The sequence below is a fragment of the Phascolarctos cinereus genome, unplaced genomic scaffold, assembly GCF_003287225.1.
Source record: "Phascolarctos cinereus isolate Bilbo 61053 unplaced genomic scaffold, phaCin_HiC Scaffold_3;HRSCAF=262, whole genome shotgun sequence".
Taxonomy (NCBI): Eukaryota; Metazoa; Chordata; class Mammalia; order Diprotodontia; family Phascolarctidae; genus Phascolarctos; species Phascolarctos cinereus.
This window is the reverse complement of record NW_027555736.1, coordinates 32284578-32301381: the sequence shown is the minus strand read 5'-3', so window position 1 is coordinate 32301381 and position 16804 is coordinate 32284578. Positions and strand designations below refer to the sequence as shown.

Below are 16804 nucleotides of genomic sequence, written 5' to 3'. Positions count from 1 at the left end.
ACAAAAGCTTGCTGAAGGGAAACAAATCCTTAAAAATTAGAATTGGGCAAATAGAAGCTAATGACTCCATGATACATCAAGAAAAAATAAAACAAAGTCAAGAGGATGAAAAATAAGAAAAAATGTGAAATATCTCATCGGAAAAACAATTGACCTAGAAAACAGATCGAGGAAAAATAACTTAAGAGTTATTAGACTACCTGAAAGCCACGATCAACAGGGCATAGACATCATATTCCAAGAAATTATCGAGGAAAATTGCCCCAATATCTTAGATATAGAAGGTAAAATAGAAATTGAAAGAATCCACCAATCACCTCCTGAAAGAGATCTCAAAATGAAAACTTCTAGGAATATTATAGCCAAGTTCCTGAGCTCCCAAGTTAAGCAGCCAGAAAGAAATATTCCAATATTGTAGAGCCACAGTCAGGATCACATAAGATTTAGTGGCTTCCACATTAAAGGACTGGAGGGTTTGAAATTGACATTCAGGAAGGCAAAGGAGCTAGGGTTAAAACCAAAAATAACCTACCCAACAAAACTGAGTATGATCCTTCGGGGAAAAATGAATATTTAATGAAATAGAGGACTTCCAAGCATTACTGATGAAAAGACCAACACTGAATAGAAAATTTGACATTAAACACAAAACTCAAGAGAAATATAAAAAGGTAAACATAAGAGAAAACTCATAAGCGACTCAATACAGTTAAGTTGTTTACATTTCTGTATCGGAAGATGATACATGTAACTTCTAAGAACTTTATCACAGTAGGGCAATTAGGAGTCTACACAGACAAAGGGCACAGATGAAAGTCAATCACATGGGGATGATCTCTTTTAAAAGGGGGGGTGAGAAAGAGGGATGCACAGAAAGAAAGGAGAAAAGGAGAGGTAGAATAGGGAAATGTTTTCATATTAAAAAGGAGTGCAAAGAAGAATTTTTATAATAAAGGGGGAAATGGGGGAAGGAGTAAGCAGAAAATACTTGAACCTTACTCTCATTGGGATTGGTTCAAAGAAGGAAATACAGAGAGAGAGAGAGAGAGAGAGAGAGAGAGAGAGAGAGAGAGAGAGAGAGAGATATTCAGTTGTATATAAAAATCTATCTTAGCCAATATAGAAATAGGGCAAAGAGATAAGAGATATGGGGGGGGTGATAAAAGGTAAGATGGATTAAGAGAAGCAATGATCAGAAGCAAAATAGGCTTTGGAGGAGGGACAAGATAAAAATCAAGAGAAAGGGATAAACAGAAGAAAATATGATGGAAGGAAATACGCAGTTAATCATAACTGAATATGAATAGTATGAGCTCACCCATAAAACAGAAGCAGATAGCAGAATGGATTAGAAACCAGAATCCTACAATATGTTGATTACAAGAGACGCATTTGAAACAGAAAGACCCACAGAGTTGAAATAAAGGGCTGAAGTAGAATCTATTATGCTTCAGCTGAAGTAAAAAATTACAGGGGTAGAAATCATGATCTCAGACAAAGCAAAAGCAAAAATAGACCTAATTAAAAGAGATTATCAGGGAAATTATATTTTACTCAAAGTTACCAAAGACAATGAATATCAAAAAATTTAAGAGCAAATTTCTGATAGAAGTTTCATTTTTCAAATATATAAGGAACTGAGTCAAATTTATAAAAATAAGAATCATTCCCCAATTGATAAACAGTCAAAGGATATGAAGAGACAGTTTTCAGAAGAAATTAAGGCTGTCTATAGTCATGTGGGAAAAAATGCTCCAAATCACTATTGATTAGAGAAATGCAAGTTAAAACAACTCTGAGGTACCACCTCATACCTATCAGAAATGACAAATGCTGGAGGGGATGAGGGAAATTTGGTACACTAATAAACTGTTGAAGGGATTGTGAACTGGTTCAGTCATTCTGGAGAGTAATTTGGAACTATGCTTAAAGGGCTATAAAACTGTGCATACCCTTTGACCCAGCAATACCACCACTAGGTCCATACTCCAAAGAGATCAAAGAAAAAGGAAAGAGATTTATATGTACAAAAATATTTATAGGGAGGCGGAGCCAAGATGGCAGAGTGAAAGCAGTGACTTGCTTGAGCTGTCCCCCAAACCCCTCCAAATACCCGTAAAAAATGGCTCTAAACAAATTCTAAAGCAGCAGAACCCACAAAAAGACAGAGTAAAACAAATTTCCAGCCCAAGACAGCCTAGATGGTTGATTGGAAAGGCATATCGGGCTGGGAGAGGAGCTCAGTTCCATGTGCGCGCAGGCCCCAGCAAACCTGGAGCAGGCCTCAGAGGAACGAATCACAGGCAGCTGTAGTGATTTCCAGACTCCTCAATCCATGAACGCCAAAGACAACTTAGAAGGTCAGTGGGAAAAGTCTGTTTTTTTGGTGAGAGAAGAGCTAGGTCAGAGCCAGTTCCAGAGCACAGAGTGCAAAGCTCCGGCCCGGGGCGGTGGCTGCGTCCTGAGCTTCTGGCCCACAGACTGAGGGGGAGTCAAGTGGCTGATCAGAGGGGGGCTGCAGGGATCTCTTTGCCAGTGCTGAGGCAGGAATCTCGTGCTTTGCCCATGCTTGGATCTGGGTCACAGTTCTGAGTGGTGGTCCTGGGGTGAGGAGGAGTGTTGGCGTGGTGGAGCTTGTAGTGGCTGTGGAGAGAAAACCCTCCTCACAATTCCAAGAGAGAAAAGACTGCTTGTGGCCGATCACTCAAAGACCAGAGCACAGGCCAGGAAAAGAGTAAACACCTCGACCCTTATCATACCACCTTGGAAGAACTGAAAATTTACAGGTCCCTACAAGTATCTCTGAAAACAGCAGTACAAACCCCCAAAGCTTGGGACAGTACATTCTCCACATTGGAATCAGACTTCTACCTTAACAAAGAGTTTAAAACTCAAGTAGTTGGCTGGGATCATGAGCAAACCTCGCAAAAAGAGTCAGAAGAAGACAACAAAGTCAAAGCTCCCACATCCAAAGCCTCCAAGAAAAATATGAAATCAGTCCCAGGCCTTGGAAGAGCTCAAAAGGGATTTTGAGAAGCAAGTAAGAGAAGTAGAGGGAAAACTGGGAAGAGAAATGAAAGTGATGCAAGAAAATCATGAAAAACAAGTCAACAGCTTGCTAAAGGAGACCCAAAAAAATACTGAAGAAAATAACACCTTAAAAAATAGCCTAACCCAAATGGCAAAAGAGGTCCAAAAAGCCAATGAGGAGAAGAATGCCCTAAAAAGAAAAATTGGCCAAATGGAAAAGGAAGTCCAAAAGATTACTGAAGAAAATACTTCCTTAAAAATTAGAATAGAGCAATTGGAAGATGACTTTATGAGAAATCAAGACACAGTAGAACAAATCCAAAAGAATGAAAAATTAGAAAACAATGTGAAACTCATTGGAAAAACAACTGACCTGGAAAATAGATCCAGGAGAGAGAATTTAAAAATTATTGGACTATCTGAAAGCCATGATCAAAAAAAGAGCCTAGACATCATCTTTCAAGAAATTATCAAGGAAAACTGCCCTGATATATTGGAACCAGAGGGCAAAATAGAAATTGAAAGAATCCACCAATCTCCCCCTGAAAGAGCCCCAAAGGAAAACTCCTAGGAATTTTGTAGCCAAATTCCAGAGTTCCCAGGTCAAGGAGAAAATATTGCAAGCAGCCAGAAAGAAACAATTCAAGTATGGTGGAAACACAATCAGGATAACACAAGATTTAGCAGCTTCTACATTAAGGGACCAGAGGGCATGGAATATAATATTCCAGAGGGCAAAGGAGATAGGATTACAACCAAGAATCACCTACCCAGCAAAACTGAGTATAATCCTTCAGGGGAAAAAATGGTCATTCAGTGAAATAGAGGACTTTCAAGCATTCTTGATGAAAAGACCAGAGCTGAATAGAAAATTTGACTTTCAAATACAAGACTCAAGTGGAACATGAAGAGGTAAACAGGAAAGAGAAATCATAAGAGACTTATTAAGACTGAACTGTTTACATTCCTGCATGGAAAGATGATATTTATAACTCATGAGACCTTTGTCAGTATTAGGGTAGTGGGAGGGGAAAAATTATATGTATGGATAGATAGATAGATAGATAGATAGATAGATAGATAGATAGATAGTAGATAGATAGATAGATAGATAGATAGATAGATAGATAGATAGATAGATAGATAGATAGATAGAGGGCACAGGGTGAGTTGAAGATGAAGGGGTGATATCTGGAGAATAAAATTAAGGGGTGAGAGAGGATTATACTAGGAGAAGGAGAAAGGGAGAGGTAGAATGGGGTACATTATCTCGCACAAAACAGACAAGAAAAGGTTCTTACAGTGGAGGGGAAACAGGGAAGGTGAGGAAATGAAGGAATCTTATTCTCATAGGATTTGGCTTAAGGAGGGAATAACATACACATCAATTGGGTATGGAAATCTGTCTTACCCTACAGGAAAAGGGGAGAAGGGGACAAGAGAGCAGGGGGATGATAGAGAGAAGGGCAGATTGGGAAAGGGGTAATCAGAAGGAAGTACTTCTGAGGAGGGACAGGGTCAAAAGAAAGAATAGAATAAATGGGGGGCAGGATAGGATTAAGGGAAATAGAGTTAGTTTTTCACAACATGTCTACTATGGAAGTGTTTTGCATAACTGCACATGTATGGCCTGTATTGACTTGCTTGCCTTTTCAATGAGGGTGGGTGGGGTGGGAGGAAGGGAGAAAATTTGGAACCCAAAGTTTTAAAAACACATGTTTAAAAAAAATGTTTCCACATGCAACTGGGAAATAAGAAATACAGGAAATGAGGTACAAAAATCTATCCTGCCCTCCAGGAAAATAGAAGGGGAAGGGGATAAGAGAAAGGGGGGGAGAGATAGAAGGGAGGGCAGACTAGGGGAAAGGTTATTCAGAATGCATGCCATCTTGGGGTGGGGGAGGGGCAAGATGGGGTGAAGATTTGGAACTCAAAATCTTGTGGAAGTAAATGTTGAAAACTAAAAATAAATAAATTTATATTAAAAAATATTTATAGTTGCTCTTTTTATGCTGGCAAAGAATTAGATGTTGAAAGAATGCCCATCAATCGGGGAATGGCTGAACAAGCTGTGGTATGTGATTGTGATAGAATACTATTGTGCCATAAGAAAAGACAATGAGGGGGGTGATTTCAGGAAAAACATGGCAATATCTATATAAATTGATGCAAAATGAAGTAAGTAGAACCTGGAGATCATTAGTACAGTAACAGCACAGTTACAATTAATACAGTAACAGCAATATTATAATGATCATCAACTTCGATTCACTTGACTTCTCTGATCAATACAACAATCCAATACAATTCCAAAGGACTCATGATGAAAAAATGCTATCCCCCTCCAGAGAGAGAACTGATGAACTCTGAGTAGGAATTAAAGCATATCTTTCTTACTTTCTTTCTATTTCTTGGTTTTTTGTGTTATGACTAATATGGAAATATATTTTGCATGATTTCACATGTATAATTGATATCATTTTGCTTGCCCTCTCAGTGGGTAGGGAAGGAATGAGAGGGAGGGAGAGAATCTGGAACTCAAATTTAAAAAGAAAATAATGTTGAAAATAAATAGGAATGCTAAGATCAAAAAAATTGAGGACCACTGCTCTAGTCCAAACTCTCATTTTACAGATGAGGAAAGAGAGGGTCATAGAGGTTCAGCTAGTAAGTATGAGAGTTAGGATTCAAATCCAAGACTCCCAGTTCCAAGCCCAGCTGTTCCATCCATGCCCACATCCCATCCACTGCCACTAGAGCAGAAATGGCAATTGTCACCTCATTTGTCACTACTTGTACCATTCCCCTTCCCCAAAGTTGTAGTAAAATTCCTGGGTAGTCATGGTGCCCCTGTCTCACTACCCTCCTCAGAACTAAGGTCATCCCCTAGTAGAGTCAGGGGCTAGTGGCACCCACAGTGCAGCAAACTGTACCAAAAAATGGAAACAACTGATATTTCTTGGTTCATTTCCTCTTGGGCTGTAGACGGCCCCAGATAACAAGGTTTTGGACAGGAGGTGGGGTTGTGAAGGGAAAAAGGCGGGGAGGAAATGGAAGACCAACCACAACCCCTGAGTGAGTAGAAGAATGAGAAATGATGGCTCTGGTTACCTGGGTGACAGAGTACGTGGTAAGCCTCTCTGCAGGGGCGGGATAGGAAGGATGATGTCACTGAAGCGCCACTTGAAGAGGCCTCTGCAGAGAGAGAGGGTGACTGCAGCCCGGGATCAGCAGCAAGCCAGGTAAGGCTATGGGGAGACAGAAGCCCAAGGGATTTGGGAACTGGTCACTGAGGTTCATGGTGTCCCACTGGAGACGCGATTCCTTCTGAGAAGGCAAAGTATCAGACCTGGAGTCAGAGAACCAGATCTGGTATCTCAGCTCTTCCTCTTCGTACATAGTTGTGGCATCTCAGGTAGGTTTCTTCATTTCCCGGGGCCTGAAAGCATCATTTGTAAAAGGAGGGGATTGTACTGGGTGATGTCTCAGGTCCCCTCTGAATCTGGGATCCTCTCAAAGTCCCATGTCAGTCCTTGAGTCTGTGATCCTAAGAGTAGCCCCATTCGGGGCTCCCAAGGGGCTGACCCCAGCTGCCTCTACAGAGTGACTTTAAGGGCTCGGCCACCACCACCACCCCAGTCCCAAACCAATCTCCATCACTTCCAAAAATCCCTTCCCTATTAGCAATTCCATCACCAGGGCAAAGGATACCTCTGAGTTTAGGCACTAGAGGTCCCTTTTAGAATACAAGAGTTACTGTTACAGTTTTTGTTACTATAGCAAGGCAGAACTATATACTGAATAGCTGTATACTGTACAGCCTTGAAATCAGAAGATCTGGGTTCAAATTCTAGTGATGTTACTAGCTATTCCTGAGAAGGAGAAGGAGGAGGAGCAGCAGCAGCAGCAGCAGGTAGTAGAAGTAGTAGTAGCAGCAGCAGCAGCAGCATGTAATAGAAGGAATAGTAGCAGCAGGTAGTAGTAGTAGAAGTAGTAGCAGTAGTAGTAACAGCAGGTAGTAGAAGTAGTAGTAGTAGAAGTAGTATTTAGTAGTAGTGGTAGTAGTAGTAGTAGTAGTAGTAGTAGTAGTAGTAGTAGTAGTAGTAGAAGAGGAAGTAGTAATAGTAGTAGTAGTAGTAGTAGTAGTAGTAGTAGAAGAAGAGGAAGTAGTAATAGTAGTAGTAGTAGTAGTAGTAGTAGTAGTAGTAGTAGTAGTAGTAACAGCAGCAGCAACAACAACAGCAGGTGATAGTAGAAGTAATAGTAGCTGGGGCAGCTAGGTGGTGCAGTGGATAGAGCTCCAGCCTTGGAGTCAGGAGGACCTGAGTTCAAATCTGGCCTCAGATACTTGACATTAGCTGTGTGACCCTGGGCAAGTCACTTAACCCCAATTGCCTCACACAAAAAAAATAAAGAAGTAGTAGTAGCAGCAGGTAGTAAACTAGTAGTAGCAACTGCAGTAGCCTCCATAGCAATAATTACTAGTATTTATATAGTGCTCTTAAGGTTTGCAAAGAGCTTTTACATATGTTTTCTCATTTGATCCTCATTAAAACCCTGTAAGGTAGATGTTATTATTATCTCCATTATACAGATGAGGAAACTGAGGCTGAGAAGTTAAGTGATTTGTCCAGAGCCACACAGCTAGGTAACTATCTAAGGTAGGATTTGAACTCAGGTCTTCCTGACCCCCAAACCAGCACTCTGTTCACTACCCTTTCTAGTTGCCCAGGAAAAGAGTCTCCCTTTTCTATTTATAAAATGAAAATAACTGTCTTTGGCCTCATAGGGCTGGTGGAGAGGAGAAGATTTTATAAAATATAGCTCAAAGCCTGCAGAAATGGGAGGGATTTATATTCATTCTTTCTAAGGGGCATTAACACGGAAGCCACCAGCCCCTTGGCATCCCTAGCAGACCTCCAAGGGATGGCTCCAGGAAAAAGGTGGGTTCTCAGGGGGGAGGCAGCTGAGGATACCAGGGCCAGCCCAGACATATGGGGGTGTGGAGACCCTACAGGGAGACGAGATGGGCACATAGACAACCCAAACTTACCTCATATTCCAGTGGCTCAGGCTGTCCTCTAAGGGTAGAGAGTTAGAGCATGGTAGAGTTCTCTGAGATGGCATTACAGCACATTTGCTGAAGGGTCTGGTTAGGGGGACTTGGCTCACCAGGCCAGTAGTAGAGAGGGTTTCCTTCCCAGTCCCTAACCTTAGGAAATCATAGGTTCAGTCCCCCCCAAAAAGTATGTATCATAAAATATGTTCATATTGGAGTGACCTGGGTTTAAATCTTATTCCCTAGCTAAACTGTAAACTCCTTGAGGACAGGAGACCATGTCTTAACTAAACCTTCTTAGGATTATAAGCTTTAGAAATGAAAGAGACCTTCGAGATCATCTGCTCCAATCCCATAATTTTACAGGTAAGGAAAGAAATGAAGGAAGTGATTTGGCTAAGATCACAAAGGTAGCACAGAGCACAGGCAAGATTTGAAGCCCTTTCCTTTGACTATACTTTACCTCCCCCAGGACCAGGACAGTAGTCAGCATCTATTAAATGTTTGTTGAATAAATGAACTGTGCCATAAACGTCCTTCAGGACTGTCGTACCTATGATATATAGGAGTTGTTGTCTTACTCAAATATGTGTTAAAACAGGTACCCTCTGTGATTTCTCCCAGATCTGAGATTCTAGCATTCTATAAATATGCTTTAACCAGTTCTGGATCCCCAAGTCAAGAGGCATTCCCTTACATGTCACTTCCACGAGCCTTTGCCTCCTTCCCTGAGCCATACCTAGGGGAGGACAAGTAGGGCTTTGGACTAGAGCTGGAAGTCACCAATTACACACACACACACACACACACACACACACACACACACACACACACACACACACTTCAATTTGCCTTAATTACTTTTTGTATTATTTTCCCTTCCTGAATTACAAAATTGACCAGATAGCACAATTCTTGCCATGTGCCCTAACTAGGGTTTCCTTGTCCTTGGTGCCAAAATTACTATTGAAGACTGTCCCCTTTCCAAAGCATTATTCAGAACAAAGTCCCTTCTCATAGAATCATGGAATCTCAGCATTGGACCTTAAAGATTTCCAGCCAGCTGTTAGAAATCTAGCCCTTCCTTATACAGAGCTGAACTATGTTTCCTCATACCTTCTAGACAGCGTTCCTAGTTCTGCCTGCTGGGACCAAGCGAGTAGTCACAGAATCATTGAACAATAGACTGGTAAGGACCTTAGAGTCCATCAAGGCCAATCTAGTTGTTTGACAGAGGAGGGAAACTGAGGCTGAGGAAAATAAAGTTATTATCCAAGGTCATAAGGAAGGACCAGAATTAGGACTTGAATCCAGATCTTTTGACTGCAAGTCCAGGACTCTTTCTAATCACTCTTCTACATGACACCCTTCCCATGTACTGAAGTCGCCCTCCATGTTTTAATCCCGTAGGGCCATTGCCATGACCCCAGCACTCCATCGGCCTTAAGGGATGGGAGGTAGTTGCCCAAAGTCTTTGGGCTAAGTCCTCAGGCTGCTGACAGTTCTGTGAGATGCCAGAATTGGGGGGTATGAGCAGAGCAAGGACCACAGGGCTGACTGCCAAATGTCATGTACATACATGGGCATCAGGACTGGTATCTAGTGTCAGACTTTTGTACCTGGGGCAATCACAAAGTAACGAGATCACGATAATGATATTCATCGTCATCATCGTTGTTGGCATCCAGAGTTTTTACATCCCTTTCATTTCCAAATATCTCCCTCCCCCAGTCTCCTTTGTGGGGAGTCAGCCCCTGTATCAAACAATAAAAAATAAAGGGACAAAAAGCAGTTCAGTCAAGCCAATCGACGCATCCTCAGCCAAGTCTGACAGTAGAGGCAACATACTGTACCCATGATGTCTCCTTTCTGTAAAGAAGGGAGGAAGGTAGACTTTTTCATCTCTTCTTTGGGACCAAGCTTGGTCATTACAATCACACAGCATTCCATTTATAATACTGATGCTTAAACAAACATACCGGGTGTTCTTACTGATGTGGGTGCTACCTGGAGGGTGTGCTGGAGCCAGCTCAAAGCAGCCGCTCTCCGGAGCCAAGCGTTAAATTTTCAGAGGGAGCATTTACACCTTGGAAATCAACAAACACAAAACAGCAAACACAGAGCATGGTTTATTGATTGCCTAGACTTAAGAAAGTAATGGAGAAAATGTCAATAATGCAAGTGTACCCTGTGAGCACCATTTTGTTTTGTTTCTTTTTTTGGTCCAGAAAGCTGATTGGTAAACAATTACCAGCACACATCTGACGCTATCCCCCAGTGAGGCATATCCTAAATTGTCTGTCCTTTCATCCTGAGCTCTTCTGGTCCATGGCCTCCTATAAATTCTTCACGGGAGGCCCACCCAACATGCTAGGAGAAGTCCTCTGCTTCTCTTGATGTTTCAGGTACCAGCAAGGCACAGGAGCTGTCCATTTTTACTCCTTACTCTCGTCAGCAGTAATTGGCACTCCCATTTCACCAGCACTCAAGGGGCATCTAGGTAGATAGAGTACTAGGCCTAGAGTCAAGGATACCTGAATTCAAATCCAGCCTCAGACACTTACTGGCTTTGTGACCCTGGGCAAGTCATTTAAACCTGGTTGCCTCAGTTTCCTCATCTGTAAAATATGCTGGAGAAAGAAATGACAAACCACTCCAGCATCCATGCCAAGAAAACCCCAAATGGGGTCACAAAAGTCAGACACAACTGAAAAATGACTGAACAACAAAAAAGAAGTTCACAAAGCACTTTCCTTGCCCAGAGAGGTAGGCAGTCCCAGATTAAAGTGTATTTGGGGACTATTTCACAAAATCAGTAGAACACAGAAAATGTTAATATGCAGTTTTTTAAGCCAATACAGAGCCTGCAGGGGTCCTTACATGTAGCTCCTATTTGAACCGGCCACCAGTGACTTAAAGGTATAGAAGCTGTCTCCACCCCCTTCCAGCTCTATTACCAGCTACAAAATGACTTCTGTTCAGTTCCGAATATCAAATCTGCCCTCAGAGATGCCCATCAAGGAAGACTGGCTGTGTGGTCTAGGGGAAATCACTTAACCTCTCAGCAAAGCATTTTTTAAGCAGCTATCTTGTGCCAGACCCTATGGGAGTTGATGGGCATCCAAATCAAAGCAATTCCTTGAGACTCTAAATTACATAGGAGGGGTCAACTTGCATAGGTGGGGGGAATTTCCTCACCTGGGAGTTCTCTCCACAATGAAATCACAGGTTCAGTCCCTCTCCCTTTCCTACTATTGTTATTATGCTATCATATGACACCATCTCAGAAGGCAGTTCCTAAAGGGAGGCTCTCAAAATGTTTTGAGTAATGGAAGAAGAGAACACTCAACTGAATTTAAAGGTTCTTGTGTGTGTGTGTGTGTGTGTGTGTGTGTGTGTGTGTGTGTTTCAAAAAAGAGAGTCTCCTTTACTTCACATTGTTCAGTCATTTTCAGTCGTGTCCCTCTCTTTGTGACCCCATTTGGGGTTTTCTCAACAAGGATACCGGAGTGGTTGGCCATTTCCTTCTCCAGTTCATTTTACAGATGAGGAAACTGAGGCAAACAAGGTTAAGTGACTTGGCCAGGGACACACAGCCAGGAAGTGTCTGAGGCCACATTTGAACTCAGGAAGACGAGTCTGGCTGACTCCAGTGCTGTAGGCACTATGGCGCCCCCTAGCTTCCCTCTGGCCTTACTTCATATCCAGATCTCATTTTTGAAGGCTGTTTTTGGTGTGGGAGAAAGACCACAGGAAGTCAGAGACGCCAGTCCTGGATCACTTTAATACCTCTGCGCCCAAACTAATGTTCTTAGGCACCTGCAGCTCTGATGTGCCGTGACCTGTCTTCTAATTTCCTTCTCCCTCTGAAATTCTAGGTTCTAAGGAACTTCCCAGAATTGATGTTTTATGTTCCATGATCTAGAACCATCCCCTCTTTGACACTGCGTATTCTCAAAGGTCTCCCACTGCTCTGAGACTCCATGTTCTATGTTCTAGAGTCCCTCCCACCTCTAGAATTTCATGTCCTAAAGGCCTTCTGAGCTCTGGTTTTCTATTCTGAGGTCCCTCCTCTCAGCCTTTCTAAGCTCAATGTTCTCTACAGAAACTTTTAGCCTTAACATTCTTTATTCCATGTCCTAAGATCTCCCTCAGCTCAGACATTGTATGCATAGAAGTGATGTGGAATTGCCATGTTCCTACTGCAGGTTCCCATCCCATAGGCCAAACACTTCATCCCTCCAGGCGGCACCTCTGGCCATGAGCTAGGCAGCGGACAGAAGAGTCCGTCGAACTGCTCCCACGCCGCGGAGACTCGGAGCTTTTTCACACCTCCTCCCTCTCTCTGCGGACAAGATGGCTCGGTCCTCCTCCTCCTCCCTCCCTGGCCTCCTCCTCTTTTGTCTGTTCATCCTCCTCCAGCCTCCCTGGGCCACACCGGCGCCCTGCCGGACTGCCACCCGGGCTGAATGCCGCCGCCATAAGGCGTTTGTGCCAGGCTGGGAGCTGGCCGGGGAGGGTGTGGATGTGACCACCCTCCGCCGAACGGGCTACTTCCCTGTGGACGCTCACAGATTCGAGCGTGCCGACGGCACCTGCACACTGTGCAGCAACGATATGCAGGAAGGAGAGCTCCAGCGCCTTCCCTTGGCCATTACGGACTGGCACAGCCAGAGTGCTATTTGTAAGCGGGACGTAGCCAAGACCGAAGCCTCCTCTGTTGTGCAAGTGGCCGCCGAGGCCGCCAAGACGATCCAGAATGACTGGAAGGTGGGCCTGGAAATCCAGCCCAAGCCCAACATCAAGGGCCAAATAGCCGTGGCTGCCTCCCACTCTGAGGCAGCCCAGTTCGCAGCTGGAAAGACCCACCAGGACGAGTACAGTTTCACCATCGACTCGGTGCAGTGTAGTTACTACAGGTAGGGGGGGGAGGGGACGGGCTGCTCAGGGGACAAGCCACTGGATAGAAGGAACAAAGACCACTTAGCGCAGAGGAAGGAGCGTCAGCAGAATGACAGCTAACAGCTGCCACTTACACAGATAGACCTCGGATGTTTGCAAAGAGGAAGGAAGGAAGGAAGGAAGGAAGGAAGGAAGGAAGGAAGGAAGGAAGGAAGGAAGGAAGGAAGGAAGGAAGGAAGGAAGGAAGGAAGGAAGGAAGGGAAGGAAGGAAGGAAGGAAGGAAGGAAGGAAGGAGAGAGGGAAGGAGGGAGGGAAGGAAGGAAAGGAGGGAAGGAAGGAGTGAAGGAAGGAGGGAGGGAAGGAAGGAGGGAGGGAAGGAAGGAAGGAGGGAAGGAAGGAAGGAAGGAAGGAAGGAAGGAAGGAAGGAAGGAAGGAAGGAAGGAAGGAAGGAAGGAAGGAAAGAAGGAAGGAAGGAAGGAAAAAATAAAGTTACCAGGACAAAAAGTGGAGCCAGAGTGGGGTAGTAGGACACAGGTTTTCCCAAAGCAATGACTGAGTCGATTTGCTTATGTTTTCAAAACTGGAAGGGGGATGGGAATGGGGGGCATCAAAGCAGCAGGAGCCGCTGCAGCAGCCTGGCAGCTGATGAGGGGAAGGGAAATGAGGCCGGCGCCAGAGGCCATGACGTGGATGTGAACAAGGGAAACTATTTGTTGGCACCTTCAGGGCCAAGGGCAGGCATTCCAGGCAAGAAGACTGTTTCGTTTAGTCTTCATAACGACCCTGGGAAGTAGGTGCTATTATTAAGCCCCTTTTACAGAGGTAGGAACTGAAGACAACAGGCGTGAAATGACTTGCCCAGGACCACAAGGTGAGCAAATATCTGAGACAAGATTCAAGCTCCAGTCTCATTCAGTGCTCTATTTCCTCTACCATTTAGTATGAGCAGGGACTCATCGTCGACTAAGGAGCAGAAGTGAATGATAATGGTTAGTCCAAATCAGGGAGGAAGTGTGATGCAGTGCCTTGGGAATGGAGTGTCACTCTAATAAGTGTCACCAGGTAACCTTGGGCAAGTCATTTGACGTCAGTTAAGCCCTCAGTTTCATCATCTGTAAAAATGAGTTGTCCCTGAGCTCCCTTCCAATTTGAAATCTATGATCCCATGAGATCCCAGGGATAGTACTGGCACTAATCCAGAACCATAGGAAGACAGGAGAGTGGCACGGTCAGATTTTTAGTCCAGGAAAATCACTTTGGCAGCCGTGTAGAGGGTGGATCAGGGGAGAAATGAGTTAGGGAGACCCATTAGAAGACCATTACAATAGTCCAGTCATGATGTGATAGCGATTGGAGTTAGAGCCACGGCCGTGTGAGTAGAAAGAAGGGATCTGCCACAGGAGATGTCATGTGGGCAAAAGTGACAAGACTTGGCAACCATTTGGTTACCTGGGATGAAGGAGAGTAAAGAATGGAGGATGGCTAAGAGGTTGTAAAGCTGGGTGATTCGAAGGATGATGATGATGGTTTTCTTTCCACTCACAGATTTCACCTGGTAGCGGACCCCCCCCTGAATCAAGAGTTCCTTCGGGCTGTCAAGGCTCTGCCCCCCAAATTCAGTGCCTCCACTAGCGCCGACTACCATCGGTTCATCGCCAATTATGGCACCCACTTTCTCAAGTCCGTGGAGCTGGGGGGCCGGGCCACAGACATCACTGCCCTTCGTACATGCATGCTGGCTCTGGATGGGCTCAAGGCCAATGATGTGAGCACATGCCTTGCAGTGGAGGCAGCCGTGACTGTGGGTAATGCCATAGCCTCATCAGATGTCAAGAAGTGTGAGGAAGAGAAGAAAAACCACAACATCAAGGGCTCCTTCCACACCACCTACAGAGAGCGCAAAGTGGAGGTGGAGGGAGGGAAATTCAACGGGGGCTCATCCGAACTGCTCTTCTCGGATCAGGACGGGAAAGAGAAGTTCTCAGAATGGATGAACACACTCCCCAGCAAGCCCGGACTGTTGGCCTACACACTGGAACCTCTGCACTTCTTGCTGAAGTCTAAGAGTCCCTGGCGAGAGGAGCTAAGACAGGCTGTGAGCCACTATGTGAACAGCAGAGCCCGGTGGCAGAACTGTAGCAAGCCGTGCCCTCCAGGGCAGAAGAAGAACCCCAGAGACCCGTGCCATTGTGTGTGCCAGACATCAGTCTTTACCAGCGGTGACTGCTGCCCCAGGGAGAGGGGGCTGGCCCACGTGGAGGTGACCAGCATCAGCGCCAAGAACCTGTGGGGAGATTATTTCACAGCAACTGATGCCTACATCAAGGCCTTCTTTGGAAACAAGGAGCTGAGGACCCCAGTGGTATGGAATAATAACAATCCCACATGGAACACGAAGCTGGACTTTGGGACTGTGCAGCTGATGACTGGGGGCCCCCTGAGGATGCAGGTGTGGGAGGCAGACCAGGGCTGGGATGACGACCTCCTGGGCTCTTGTGACCGCCTGCCAGAGGCAGGGGGGATGGTGGGAGCACTGCTACTTCAGTCATGGCCACCTAAAGTTCCATTACCAAGTGACATGTGCCCCCCATCTCAAGGGGAGCAACTGTCTGCAGTACGCCCCTCGTGGAGCTCTTGGGGAGCCAGCAGGAAACCGGAGTGGAGCTGTGTGGTAAAAGTCCCAGTGAGAGGGGTAAACAGTGGGGAGGGGCTTGTTTTCAAGCCTCAACAGACTAAAAGGCTGTGCGGCTCAATGGGAGAAGCTGTGAATTCCGAGTGAGAGACCCGAGTTCAAACTTCACTTCTTCTCCTCACTACCTGAGTTACTTTGAACAAATCACTTAACCTCTCTGTGCCTCAGTTTCCTCCTTTTTAAAATAAGTGAGTTGGATCAGATGACTTCTAAGGTCCTGTCTAGCCTTGCATTTGGTATTCTGCTCATTTAATAATCATAATCATCTATTTTAATATAAAAATTTCTTCCAACGAGGCCTCATCCAATCCTGATACTGGTAGGAGAGTAACAGGGCTCTTCCTTGGAAAGAGCAGCAGAATAGACTCTAGTGGAACGGGTAATCCCCATTGGAAAGTGCTGTCGTCCAGCCGAGGGAGAGCCTGTGCTGAGCCCAGCACCCTGCGCATTCAGGTTAGAAAATAGGATGGAGATCAAACACTTATTCAAATGTTGTGCCCAGAGCAAGCAGCAAAAAGCATGACCTCATTGGATTGGGGGAAGAGGGGCCCTGCACACCCATAATGCAGAATGGGGAGTGGTGAGGGGGAGGACTCACCCCAGTGCACTATCCAATAGCTTCCTATTTTAGTGAGTTATTCTTGCCAATGCCCCAGTTGCCCCGCCCTAGTTCTAGCTGATATCTATTTGGCTCATTACTTTCTTGGCCATGGACAATTAACTAGCCACTCCATTGAATATGTTCCTCAAGGATGGGGACTTTTATTTTTGTCTCTGTGTACGCAACACCTAAAACAATGCCCAGCACATAGTAGGTGCTTAAAAATGCTTTTTGACCTATTGATTGACTTGCCTGAACACACCCAAACAATGCCATTGTCATTCCCATTCAGTTCAATCAACATTTATTTTCAGTTCCTACTGTATGCACCAAAACAGCGAGTGCTCTAAAGGAAATCAATGGCATTGAGAGGTCATATATGCAATCCCCCTGCCTCCATACCTAAACTATCTCAAGTGATTCAATCATCAGAGATTACCAGCACCAGGAATGGCCTCCTAGACCATCTAATCCAAGGCATACCTGATGAAGAAAGCCCTCTACAGCATTCCTGAAAATC

The 16804-nt window shown here is 44.8% G+C and overlaps 1 protein-coding gene across 1 annotated transcript; it reads left to right on the top strand.

Annotated features, from left to right (window-relative positions):
• Positions 1-6167: 6167 nt before the first annotated feature.
• Positions 6168-15839, top strand: PRF1 (perforin 1). The gene is given in 4 exon segments (XM_020975190.2): positions 6168-6272; positions 12298-13008; positions 14537-15518; positions 15520-15839. Coding segments are annotated over 3 exon segments (1692 nt in total). The 5' UTR covers positions 6168-6272; positions 12298-12445; the 3' UTR covers positions 15667-15839.
• The last annotated feature ends 965 nt before the right edge of the window (positions 15840-16804 follow it).